The sequence below is a fragment of the Anguilla anguilla genome, chromosome 6 (genome assembly GCF_013347855.1).
Source record: "Anguilla anguilla isolate fAngAng1 chromosome 6, fAngAng1.pri, whole genome shotgun sequence".
Taxonomy (NCBI): Eukaryota; Metazoa; Chordata; class Actinopteri; order Anguilliformes; family Anguillidae; genus Anguilla; species Anguilla anguilla.
In genome coordinates, this window is record NC_049206.1 from 32213482 (window position 1) to 32228102 (window position 14621).

Genomic DNA, 14621 nt, shown 5'->3' on the forward strand with positions numbered 1-14621 from the left:
AGGGGACTGTGATCACATTTCAGTAGGACTGACAGCAGCATAGAAAACAATGAACTGTATAAGAACAAGTTCTTATACACTTCATTGAGAGAGCACTGCAGTGACACTATCACGTCAACTTTCTCAAGCAACAACAATGAGGTTGACTCATTTCAGAACAGTGCCTCGCAGAGGCTCCCAAGCTAAATGATTACTGACTTCCAAATGAATAGATATTTGGCATTATTTTTGTCATTTTAAAAAAGCATTTTGTTGCCTGGAAGCCCACCAGGTCTGTACAATTACAGGAGATTATGGAATATGGAAAAGAAAATTAAATTATTTTGTATCTGACAGGCAAATGAAAACCACCTCTTGAACTACAATTAAACAATGGACTATTTCTTCCTTTTGATTGACAGGACATAATTATAGCTGACCATCGGCTGGTTTCAAACTATTGGCCAATGGCCGACTGCAGTATTATCGGCAGATAACGATTGGTGGCCAATCAATCGGTGCATCCCAAATGGGGAGTCTAATTTTGATTGGTGCAAATTTGCAGCAGGGTCATTATCACCATATGGCGTTTGGCACTACACAAAGTCTCTAAATTTTAGGTAAAATATTACAAACTTACATCCTTATCCTCCAGCAAGGCCCTTGATTTGGATGGCTACCCCAACTCCAGCCCATTTATGACAATGCTAAACACTTTAAGGAAGTGGTGACCTCCATCTCATTCCAAATCCATGGGCATTAATATGGAGTTGGTCTGCCCTTTGCTGCTATAACAGCCCCCACTCTTCTGGGAAGGCTTTCCACTATTTTTTGAAACATGGCTGCGAGGATTTGCTTCCAGTCAGCCACAAGAGCATTAGTGGGGTTGGGCATTGATGCGGGGCGATAAGGCCTGGCTCACAGTCAGCGTTCCAGTTCATCCCAATGGTGTTTGATGGGGCTGGGGTCAGGGTTCTGTTCAAGTGAGTCAAGTTCTTCCACACCAGACTCGGCAAACCATTTCTTTAAGGACCTCAACTTGTGCATGGGGGCATTGTCATGCTGAAACAGGGAAGGGCCTTCCCCAGACAACTGCCAGAAAGTTGGAAGCACACAATTCTTGAGAATGTCATTGTATGCTGTAGCATGAAAACTTCACAGGAACTAAAGGGCGAAGGCCAAACCATGAAAAACAGCATCAGCCTATTCCTCCTCCACCAAACTTTACAGTTGGCAATATGCATTTGGACAAGTAGTATTTTCCATTTGCCAAACCCAGATTCATCTGTCAGACTGCCAGATAGTCAATACGATTCATCACTCGAGAGAATGCTTTTCCACTGCTCAAGAGTCCAGTGACAGTGTGCTTAACACCACTCCAGCCAAGGCTTGGAATTGCACGTGTGATCTTAGGCTTGGGTGTAGCTGCTCGACCATGGAAACCCATTTCATGAAGCTCCCAACGAACAGTTCTTGTACTGACGTTGCTTCAAGAGGCAGTCTGGAATTCAGTAGTGAGTAGGGTTGGGTCAGTTTCCGGTTTTGCCGGTCCGGTGTACGAGCTTAAACCGGTTTGATTTTATGCGAACCGACTGAACCGGCATTTGTCATGAGACGTAGCCTACTGGCAAATTGAAAAGTAGCCTACATCAGCAACCTCTGCCGACAGCGCTAAATCAAACTTGTATTGCATTAGTAATAAACAATATGACAATGTGATTAACATGATATTATGTTTGTTTATAAACGGAGCCACTAGTGTCTGAGTGCAAAAAAAAGATTGACAGGCCGTGCGCAATTTAGTGCCGAGGCCGGCAACAAGGAGATCCAATTTCATTATACAACGGCTTGGCTGAATACTCGATTCTGATTGGTCAAAGGGTGGGCATTATTTCTCAGTAAAGGGACCTTGGGCTTTTAACACTTCTAAAATCAATGTGCTACAAAATCCAGCATTCTAAAGCAGTTTAAACAGCAACTTTCGCTTTTGAATTGTTGTTACATCCCCTCCATTTTCAATGTGCAATTTCACAACTGATGGTAACGTTGAATCACATTTCTAGTTACTGTTGCTAGCTTTACAAATCGGAATCGTCCCTTATTTGGACAGTAGAATTGGCATTATGCATTTAACTCATGGCTACGGATGCATTTTCATCCATATGTTTGTGAACAATCGCGTTATAGTAACCGCTGTTTTGAATACAGTTCAATAGTTAGCTAGCTAACCAGCCGGGATAACAAGCATGCCGTGAGACCATTCTGACCTAAAACCAAGAATTTTAATATTGGCTAGGTGACAAGTGACGGCGAACCTATCTTAAAGCTAGCTGGCATTCAAACCTGTTTCAGAGGGTCTTAGAAAGACGTTATGTATACACTGCGCGACCCACACCGTTTAAAAAGCAAGACAGTGCTAGGGAGATTAATTTGATTGACTTATGGTTTCATGCAGTTTTATTAAATAATGTAATGACAAAAATGACCAAAATTGGTGCTAATTGTACGGTATAAAATTAGAAGGAACTATTTTTTCTTGATAACATTATTGTTTTCATAGAATTAACGACCAGAGGTTTTTGCTTAACAACGGTGCAAATAGAACTACCAACCAGAGTTTTTGCATAACAACGGTCCAAATAGAACTACCAACCGGAGTTTTGCTTGACAATGGTTAAAGCCGCTACACTCATTCATGGGCTCGCATTATGTTCCACTCGGGAGCGGCTGATTCACGTGCGCCTAGTGGTTAAATTCTGTATTAACGGTCCGGTCCGGTATTTGGCTTAACATCAAACCGGTTTGAAAACTTTTACATCGGCCCAACCCTAGTAGTGAGTGTTGCAACTGAGGGCAGACGATTTTTACACTATGTGCTTCTGCACACAGCGGTCCCGTTCTGTGGGCTTGTATGGCCAACAGCTTTGCTGTTGCTGCGCCTAGGCGTTTCCACTTCACAATAACAGCACTTACAGTTAACCGGAACAGCTCTAGCAGGACAGAAACAAACGGACTTTTTGGAAAGGTGAAATCCTATGACAGTGCCATGTTGAAAGTCACCGGGCTCTTCAGTATGACCCATTCTATTGCCAATGTGGGTCAATGGAGACTATATGCTTGATTTTATGCACCTGTTAGCAATTGGTGTGGTTGAAGTAGCCGAACCTACTAATCAGAAGGGGTGTGCACATACTTTTGGCCATGTACAGTACAACCCCAATTCCAAAAAAGTTGGGACAGTAAGGAAAATGCTAATAAAACAAAAAGGAGTGATAATGTAATTCTATTCACCCTGTACTATATTGAAAACACTACAACAGAACATTATTTGATATTTACCTTGTGAATTTAATTATTTTTTGAAATACTCATTTCAAATCTGATGACTGCAACACGGTCCAAAAAAGTTGGGACAGTCAAGTGTTTACCACTGTGTAACATCATCATTTCTTTTAATAACACTTATTAAGCGTTTGGGCACTGAAGACACCAGTTGGTTAACCTCTTAGCGCAAAGCCCCTAGTGGTCGGCACGCCGGCGTGCCGAGATTACTGAACTCAGACATTCAGTGCTACTGCAACCAAAGTATGAGTTCAAAACAGAAACGCGTTGTTTTAGTTTCATTAGTAGACAATACACGACAACCATTCCGAATACTAAGTTTCGCAGCGCCACCATTGTCGCACTGGTCGTTCATTTGACATACACCCCCTCCCCCTGCAGTCTCATCTACAACTACACCCCCCACCCATGACATAATGGACAATATTGTCTATGTTGGCGTTCTTTCACCACTAAAAAATCTGTCAAAGCAACAAGATAAACTCGACAATAGCCCTAAGATATGCCTATACAGCAGTGAAAACGCTGCTCACTGAATAACGAAATAAACGAGAAAAAGTTTAAAAAAATGATTACATGTCATTCTACAGTCGATATCTGGGACTAAATATTGAATACATATACACCCTTACCGTTGGTTTTACGCGTAGAGATGTCCCCTTTGAGGCTGAGTGATCATATATTGTCTTGGACAATCAGTTTGTGAAATATACGCGCATGTGTCATGCCTGGGTACCTTCCAAAATAGCTGTGCGTAATACCACACGTGTTGTTTACGGCGTTGTCGCCCTTTTTAGTACAGTCTGGCTTGATTGACAATTCATTTATTCAGTAGGTGAGAGTATAAGCTTTCTAACAATGTATGTATAATTTTGCTTTTGGAATAGCAAACTTTTTCTTATCATCGCATTCACTTACGCATTCACTCTGTGGTAGCAGTAAAAGACACTGCACCTAACGAAACGTGGGCAACGATTTTTCATAATTTCTTGGAAAATACTATTATTATTGAGGACTTCTGGGCATAGCTAAGCCATATGTTTACTGATAGACCTAGCTGACATCGCTTTCTGGTGCAAAACAGAAGCGAATACAACAGTATCATTGATTTACTGTCATTGTCTCCATCTACTGAACATAGATAAGATTTCATCATTGCTTTGTAAGTATTACTGCTCAAAATACTTCGGTTATATACGTTATTTTTGAAATTGAGTGTCTTTAAATAGGTTAGTGGTATTATAAAATGTGGACATTTCACACTGTAATGCAAGCGTTAGTTAGAAGTGTAATAGTTTTTGTAAAGCATGCAACAGTGATGATGTGAAAGTTGGAACATTGCCAAAATGTGGTGGACGGTTGAAATTGTTTCATGTCGTCCCATCCCCATACAAGAAAACATACGAGTACGGAGTATAGAAATACATACAAGAGTTAATTATTACACATTTAGGCACTGTACCGCATTGTGACAATATTTTTGCATTATTTTTTAATCTGATAGCAATGTTTCATCTTAAACCTTCATAAGGGGGGCTTCATTTAAATGCTAAATCTATAGAAGTTCTACATATCCACCCTTAGATTTGATATGAACTTGTGGTCAAGAAGTTTTTGATCCAGCATATGTATAGTTTAACCTGCTGTATATGCAATCTCTCAGTATTTCGTTGCAAACTAAAAAAAGTGCAAATTCATTTTTGATCTTTTGTCTAAACAACTGCATTTGTGGCACTTTATTTCTTCCAAAATTATGAATATAAACTAATCTGCGTTGGTATTGTAAATTGTACAAATGTCCTGCTTCATTTAAGCCATTTTTCAAGTCTCTGTGGTGTTCACATCTGGAGTTATAAAGCTTTAAACAGGGTACCCCCTAAATGGGCAAGGATTGGCAAGATTTGGCACATGCGCCAAGGGGTTAAAGATTAGCAAACAGAATTTTCCCCCCATACTTCCATATGCAAGTCTTCAGCTGCGCAATTGTATGGTGCCTTCATTGCCGTATTTTGCGCTTCATAATGCGCCACATTCTCAATCGGAGACAGGTCAGGACTGCAGGCAGGACAGTCTGGCACCTGCACTCTCTTCTTACGCAGCCATGCACTTGTAATCTGAACAGAATATGGGTTGGCGTTGTCCTGCTGGAAAATGCAGGGACGTCCCGCAGAAGACGGCGTCTGGATGGCAGCATATGTTGCCCCAAAATTTGTACATATCTTTCTGCATTAATGGTGCCCTCACAGATGTGCAAGTTATCCATGCCATGGGCACTGACACACCCCCATACCATGACAGACGCTGGCTTCTGGACCTGACGCTGATAACAGCTTGGATGGTCCTTTTTCTCTTTGGCCCGGAGAACACGACGGCCGTTTTGTCCAAAAACTATTTGAAATGTTGACTCGTCGGACCACAAAACACGCTTCCACTGTGCTACTATCCATCTCATGAGACTGAGCCCAGAGAAGTCAGCGGCGCTTCTAGACAGTGTTGATGTATGGCTTCTTTTTTGCATAGTAAAGCCTTAACTTGCATCTGTAGATGTAGCAGCGAATGGTGTTGACTGACGAAGTATTCCCGAGCCCACGTCATGATATCCATTACAGACGCATGACGACTTTTAAGACAGTGACGTGTGAGGGATTAGAGATCGCGCGTATTCAGAAGTGGTTTTCAGCTTTGCCCTTTACACACTGAGATTTGACTGGATTCCTTGAATCTTTTAATTATATTGTGCACTGTAGAGGGTGAGATGCCCAATATCCTACCGATTTGTCTTTGGGAAACGTTGTTCTCTAAGTGCTGGATTATTCGCTGATGTATCTGTTGGCAAATTGGTGAGCCTCGACCCATTCTTGCTCATGAAGGACTAGGCCTTTCTTGGAGGCTCCTTATACACTATAACACGATTGCCTCACCTGTTTAACATCACCTGTATCACATCACCGTGATATCCTAAATTGCCCCTGTCCAAACTTTTTTGTAACGTGTTTCAAGCATAAATTTCATTATAAACATATATCAAACATACAAGTTGATTACGTAAAACATGAAATACCTTGTCTCTATACTGTTTTTGTTTGAATACAAGTCAAAGTAAATTTACAAATTACTGCTTTCTGTTTTTATTTGCATTTCATTGACCGTCCCAACTTTTTTGGAATTGGGGTTGTACAAAATTAGCATTTCCTTACAGTTTCCCACATACCTCCTAACATCGCTGGCATTCATATCACTTTGGACTTCACTTACTAAATTCTTGGTCTACAGCTCACCTTAACTGCTTGTCCACATAATTCCATGTGGATGTTTCCAATTGCACAGGGTATTTATTGAGTACTTGTGGCTCTGGTATATTTGCCTGCTTGAGCATTGACATTATTCATTTTTATTTATCTTAGTTGATAACTATTTATTTTTCTATGTGAAATATGTTTGTGTTAACTAATCAAGTGCTACTTCTCTAAAACTACAGTATTGGTGTCAGTTAAGAAATGGCAAATGGAAATATTGTATTTGAATTGAGACATGCACATATACAAGTAGGAAATTGAAATACAAATGTAGGATTACACTGCCATTTTACATTTTCATTTGAATTTTGCCTGTGATATCCTTCCATATGATTGCATTGCTGTACAGTATATAGTTGAATCCAAATTCTTTTTGTGTATGCAGTCATTTCTGTGGGAAACCCTGAAAAGTCGATTTCAACAATTTCAGGGTTTCCCATGCCCCGCGAGTGTGCAACTTGACAGACAGTACACCTGTCATTCCACTACAAAAACAGAAAAAACCATTAAAGATCATTTTCATGTCACGTATCACTTCAATTATTTGAGAGGCTGAATGATACAAATTTTACACTTAATAACAATCAAGACTGAAATGTACTTTCCAAATAAATTCAAAGATGTCACAAATCTCTAGTTAGCTTTTTGTGTATACTGAATGAATCAGAGCTAAATAAACCTCAGCTTAGCAAAGTCATGTATTTTATGTCCAATTTGATGGTGAAACTAAAGTGTTCCATTTTATAGTAATTGGAAGTTATTTGCATATTTTTTGCAGTTTCATTCTTGGGCAAAATTTCAACTTGTCGCAAAAAGCTTTAAGAAGCCCAGCTAAAAATGAAAGAATGAATGAAAACGCGCCAGAACGTTCAATTGCCATGTAATGAGGAGCAACGAGACAGGATGTACAAAATTGGAAAACTTCAACCAGCGTCTGCCATGGAGGAGTCTCCTGTCTGTGAAAATGGACACTTTGTCCCTAATTTTCTGAATGATAGTGAGGGTTATTTCCTAAAAATGGTTATTACACTCAGGTTATATTATGGTAACATTAACATGACATCAAGTCAAATATAAGAAAGATCTGAGAGGTCAGAATTGAAATTGAATTGATTCTCCCATAATTACCCTAAGGGGACATTCTGTAAGACATACTCTGGAAATGACTGACAGTGACAGAATGTGACAGACCTGAGAGCTGACAGGATCTGAGTGCACCAGCGCTTCCATGCCTAAAAGGAAACAAAACCAGGAGGCTGTTTATTCTGCTGAAACACAGCCTGCAGGTGTACAACTGACAGAGAGAATCAATGCTTTTACTAAAATCAAATCTGTGCTAAAATTTCTTGTGCTTTTTTTCTTTTGAGCACAACGCAATTACTATTTTTTGTCAGAAAACCCAGCATGTCCACTTTACATTACATTACAGGCATTTAGCAGACGCTCTTATCCAGAGCGACTTACACAACTTTTACATAGCATTTTTACATTGTATCCATTTATACAGCTGGATATATACTGAAGCAATTTCGGTTAAGTACCTTGCTCATGGGTACAACGGCAGTGTCCTACCCGGGAATCGAACCTGCGACCTTTCGGTTACAAGCCCAGTTTCTTACCCACTGTGCTACACTCCGTTCCACTTACTCTATATTGGACTAAAACATTGTACATAAAAAAATGCATACCTTTTCATTCATCGTTTTGTGGTTTTTCTTGGTCTTTTTCAGAAACTGTTTCAAGCTTCCTGAAGACATGTACTCTGTAATAAAAATGACCTGTTGGAATAGAAGATATTCCTCATCATGACCCTGCTTTTTTTATGCAGTTAAGCTGTCACACACATGCTTACCAGTAATGGCCCTTAACTCCATTATCAAGTCTTCTTCTTCAAAAAAAAATTGTTACATGCAAATATATACTGTACATACTATACATATGTACTGGATAACATACAACATGAACTCAAATCTACCTTTGACGTCCAAACTCAAATCTAACCCAACAGGCCTCCACAGCACATCTCACTGTGGCTATACTTACCCGTGCTCGGTTTTCTTTCACATCTGCCCAGTATTTGTGAAACTTCACAATATTGAGATGCTCCAACTGGATCAAGTTGTCAAAAACTGCTTTGACTTTTTCCTGTTTGGCAAAGAAGGTTAAAAAAGGTTTTAAACAAAACTACCATTTCATTTTCACATTATTGATTATGAAACTTATTTTACGTAACCCTGAGGATGCATTCACCCGCTTGGCTTCCTGTTTGTAGTTCCTCTCTATAGGTCATAGACAACAGGCCCACTTCAGAAATAGCCTCTAAAAAGACTGCCGAACACAGACCAATTTCTACAATGCTGATGCAAGGACTCAAAACGATGTACATGACAAAATTTTTACAGACAACAGCACTGCTCCCTCACCTCAAACTGAGCTTACATTTCAGGGATTCAGCAGACACTTACACTGAGAAATTTGCATAACTGTTTTTGTACTTGCTTTCTTTAATATGGAAACCCCAATAGTCTTTACATGCACAGTATTTTGAATAATGGTCCTTTATCCTGGTCATATTCTGAGTAGGCCACTGTATGTGCACATGCCTTTTCTGAATCTTTTTGATCCAGTGTTGATGGTGGTTGGCTCACTGGAGTCTTTTCTTCTTGTTAACAGCATATAGCCTTTGCTATAGTCTCTAGAGTCTTTGCTAAGCACCTTGATTAGTAGTGTAGTGAGGTTTACTCAGATAAATTGAGTTTCAACAACCAATCAGAAATCGGTATATCAGTAGAGCCCAACTTATTGAAATAAGACACAACAACGGTTTAGAAATAAAGAATATACATTTATTGATTATGATGAGTTGGTAACAGGCTAATTGAAAACAATGATTTGTATAATATGATGAATAAGATCATATGCTTCAAACAAGAGGAAATGATGCTTTTGCAATGGCTAAACATAAGAGGTTGGCAATACTACCATTTAACGAAGGTTAATTCGTACTATTGGTTGGTGAAACGCTACTTTATGTTACATGGTTAATTTCTTATATCAGTCTCATAAATAAAGTTTTAACAACGTAAACTACAAGGTCAGGGAATTAGCTATTGCCGACAAACATACACACAGCAAACAAAACAACGAAAAAAAAAAAACCTAATCAGGTATTTAAAATTTCACACTATCCTATAGTTTGATGTCAGTGTTAAATGAAATTAGTTTCAATACTTAACAGTGATACTAAGGGAGGCCAGTCCTTAATTCCGTTAGGTGATGCTTGTTCAGCTCGTCAGCTGGTCCCAGGGGTCCGTGGCAGGTGTGCAGAGACTTGGGAGACTTGAAGTCGGGGACGCAACAGGTTCCAGTCAAGACGACGGATGTGCACAAATCCTCCACTTGGGCCCGGCCACAAGGGAGATACAGAGGAAAAGTATATAGATACGTGTTCCTCAAACAGCTGTCGATGGGAAATAAACCAGCTTGGTTTATTTTGTGGACGGTGGCAGGCCAACTCAGGCAGGTCTCCAGCGAGCTGGGAAATGCAGCAAAGTCCAGCAACGTCCTTAAGGGGATGCGCGTCTGGTCGGTTAGGCAATGTTTTCTGAATGAGTTTATCCTCAAAAGTCACTGATGCGACATCACACATGGGGTTATCTCGTGTGTAATGTGATTGTTGTATTATTTTGGCTACACAAACATTTGATTGGCTTGTGGTATTGGAGTGGCCAATGAAACAGATAGATAAACCATTGATTACTGCGTTAATGTTCAAGCTCCCCATTCCTCCAAAAGGGGATGTTCCTTGCCCCAAGCTGATGCTTAATTGATCGAACAGAGTTTATTGCATGGTCACAAGAGGAAGGGGACAGGCACTTCATTATATCTTGGTTTACCAAAAAAGTTAATGATGAACGAGACTCGGCAGAGAGTCAGAGAGGCCCCAAAGTTTGTGTGTATAGTTAAACACTGTTACAGTAGAATCAGGTGTGCGCTGGCCCTTTCTGGATTAGACTGGGGACCCGAGCTCTAAAACATGAAAAGCACCTAATTAAGAAAAATTAATACCTTGTTAAAATTCTGGCATTGCAGTTGAGGTTGGAATGAAAACCAGCATACAGAGTGGTCCCCCAGGATAGAGTTCGAGAACCACTGCAATAGCTGCACAGAGTTCTTTCTGTAATTTTAAGATGGTGTCACTTGCTAGACAACACAATATTTGTCTTCTGCCTCTGGATCTTCCTGGCATTTTCCTGTTAACATTACATGTATATACACAGATAGATAGGTGACAAATTAAAGGAAAAACCAAAATAAAGTGTCTTAAAGTGTTGGGCCACCATGAGCCACCAGAACAGCTTTACCCTGCCTTGGGTCTCTGGAAATCCACTGGAGGGATGGAATGTTCTTCCAAAAGATATTCCCTCATTTGGTGTTTTGAGGATGGTGGTGGAGAGCGCTATATATATACACTCACTGGCCACTTCATTAGGTACACCTGTTCAACTGCAAACTGCACCCGTTAATGCAAATATCTAATCAGCCAATCACGTGGCAGCAACTCAATGCATTTAGGCATGTAGACATGGTCAAGACGATCTGCTGAAGTTCAAACCAAGCATCAGAATGGGGATGAAAGGTGATTTAAGTGACTTTGAACGTGGCATGGTTGTTGGTGCCAAACGGGCTGGTTTGAGTATTTCAGAAACTGCTGATCTACTGGGATTATACCATCTCTAGGGTTTACAGAGAGTGGTCCAAAAATGAGAAAATATCCAGTGAGTGGCAGTTCTCTGGGCAAAAATGCCTTGTTGATGGCAGAGGTCAGAGGAGAATGGCCAGACTGGTTCGAGCTGATAGAAAGGCAACAGTAACTGAAATAACCACTTGTTACAACAGAGGTACGCAGAAGACAGGGCTCCAGACCAACTTTTTACATTGGTTGCACTGGTGCACCTAACTTTTTAAATTTAGGTGCACCAGCACATAATTTAGGTGCACTCAAAATTTTTCACCGCACCTTTTGGCGCCGCAATAATACATTAAGCATTACCTTTTTTGTCAGTTCCCATACACATTGGTAATTTCTTAACACATTATGTAAATGATTGTAAACGGGAATAAAGGTGCAGATAAATGTTCTTTCTTTATTTAAATCACAGCACAAACAAGAAATCGCAATAACCTCAATTGTTTAAAAAATAAACTTAAAAAGTGCTGATGTTTAAAGTGCTTGACAAACTCAAATAAATAAATCAAACTCAAATAACTCAAACAAAAGTGTGCGCTGCTCCCAGAGGAGTACAGGGCGCGGTTTCACACATACACACTAGTGATGCGCGGATTGGCTCTGACGTCATCCGAATCGCATCATCCACCCGCCACCCACCCGAACTCACTATTTTCTTCAATTTAGAGACCTGCACCCCTACGACAGAGTATTAGGGCCTCATTGAAGGAGAAAAAATCGGAGATTTCGAGAATAAAGTCGTAATATTACGAGAATGAAGTCGTAATTGAGAAAAAAGTCACAATAGTATGAGAATAAAGTCATAATTTAATGAGAAAAAATCATTGTGGCAAACAAGCCTGCCACAGGCCACCGAAGTGGCTTTCCACGGGGCCCTCCAGCACAGAGACACAGGGTGTTCAAATAGTCCACATTTATTTACAAGGGTTTGGCAAGATGTTACCGCCAAGGAGCAGATGTAAAACACTGTCATGACAGAGAGGCTTCCTTGTGTGGGTGGGGATGGCAGATTTAACCTGTGCGCACTGATTACCTCACTACGCACAGGTGCAGCCACCCCTGTTCCTGGGCCCAATTAGCCTGGCCAATTATCTAATTCATAACCAATTATCTAACTAGCCAGGTCTAATTAGCTTGACCCAGGGCAGGTGTGTCATCAACCAGCCATCCCCACACCACATACCCCCAACACCAAACTGAGGCCTACTCCCCCCCCCCCCCCCAGCACTCCAACCAAGCAAAAAAAAAAAAAAAAAAAAAAAAACTAACTGCTCTGGCGAATGAGAGGCATCAATTGTAAAGCGCTTTGGATAAAAAAATTAATATTTTCCTCATTAATGATGTATTATTTCACCCACCCACAACCCATCTGCTTTTAATCAGAATGTTAATTTTTATGACTCGGCCCGCCCGATCAGTGGATTAACCGCGGTGCCTGCAGATGTAACTGCGATCCGCGCATCACTAATACAGACATTCCTTTTTTTCCCCCCCACCAGCATTCAGCGAAGAAGAATATCACAGTCAGAGCCAATCAGAGGCAGAGTAGGGGCGGGTCTTCGCAGAATGCCGGTGGGAAAAAAATAACGCTACAGACATACACACACAGACAGACCTGCTAAATGTTAGGCGCCAGGTGCGACCAATGAAAATGTTTAGTACCACTTGACAGATTTTTGGTCGCATGTTTCGACCAAAATGGTCACACTCTGGAGCCTTGGCAGAAGAGCATCTGAACACACAACACGTCAAATCTTGAAGCAGATGGGCTACAGCAGCAGAAGACCAACCCTGGTGCCACTACTGTCACCTAATGAAGTGGCCGGTGAGTGTATATATATATATATAATCTCATAAAAAACAGGAAATATTGGAAGCATTGCTTTGGAATACATCTTATTTAATTTCGGTGAGGCAAGATAGCCTATATTGTTTGTAGTACCGTAACTTGGCGTCATTTTGATATCAATACTTTTAATGGCAGGCCTGGATTTTGGCAGTCTGAATGAATGAGTTATAGACTGTATGTCTTGTATGTGTGAGTAACTTGGCGTTTTTGTACGTTAAAAACGTGTTTTTTATGAGATATCATTTCTTTTTGCAAAGCGTTTTATTATGAGTGTGAGAAATGCAAATTGACCCTGTAAGAAACGGTTGTGGATTATGGCTATCCTTGTGTGAATTTGTACAGTCTGATGAGCGTGTACCGTTTAGCAGTTTCGGTTTGCTATATATGTAAAACAGTGGCTGTGACAAAGGGTGCGGTGGCGTAAGTGTAAACGCATCAGAAACGCAGGTGAAATATGGCCAGTGTATGTACTCACGGATTTGACGGCCATCCAACGAGCCTTGATTGACAAAAGAATCAGCAAGCCCGTAGAATTAGAGCTCCCTAGGTTGCAACTTGTGTACCCTTCTGTCCTGCCCCATTGTCTGTTATTTCGTGGAGATGCACTTTCAGTGTTTGTAAGGTTTATAAGGCATTTTTATAGGCTTATCTGCAGGTAGGAATCCTCTTCGCTGTTTTGCCAAGCTAGAACTGGAAAACTTGATAGTGGAGAATAGGAGCAGACGCATATGTCCCAGCAGGCTTTGCATATGAGAAAATAACAGTAAATGGTAAATGGACTGCATTTATATAGCGCTTTTATCCAAAGCGCTTTACAATTGATGCCTCTCATTCGCCAGAGCAGTTAGGGATTAGGTGTCTTGCTCAAGGACACTTCGACACGCCCAGGGCGGGGTTTGAACCGGCAACCCTCCGACTGCGAGACAATCAGTCTTACCTCCTGAGCTGTCGCCCCAACAGTGTGAGAGAAATTAGGAGAAATGATGAAATTGCGTAGTTGAAACGATATGTTTTTAGCAGAATGGGCATGTAGGTGAAGGTTGACATGATCACAGACTATAGTGCGAAGTAAATGAAGTGACCATGAGCGAGCTTAGTTTCCTTGTCGAACGGTATATATAACAGTCGCTATAAAGCATTAGCCGTTAAAGTGGAGGGTTAAGTAATGTGTGAAATCTATTGCACTGATGTGCTTTTCTCATGTTCAGTACTAGTAGTTATAATTATGAGTGAGTCATGATTTTAAATGTAATGTTTTAATGGGGGAGTTGCAGAACCTGCATACGTAGTAATTGTTTGTATGTGGCTAGATAGAGAACAGGGCGAGGTAACATGAATGTAGAAACGTGGCGTTTGCTGATAAGAAGGTTTTGTACGGTAGCCAAGTGGAAAAAAATAGTTAGTA

General features: G+C 40.6%; 1 protein-coding gene across 1 annotated transcript in view; it reads right to left on the reverse strand.

Annotated features, from left to right (window-relative positions):
• nrbp1 (nuclear receptor binding protein 1) overlaps positions 1-14621 on the reverse strand; it is a 91241-nt gene that overhangs the window by 51350 nt on the left and 25270 nt on the right. The window contains exons 4-6 of the mRNA XM_035422295.1: positions 8661-8762; positions 8306-8395; positions 7809-7849 (exon numbers count right to left, since the gene is read on the reverse strand). Coding sequence (XP_035278186.1) covers positions 7809-7849; positions 8306-8395; positions 8661-8762 — 233 coding nt within the window. The remainder of the gene's footprint in view (positions 1-7808; positions 7850-8305; positions 8396-8660; positions 8763-14621) is intronic.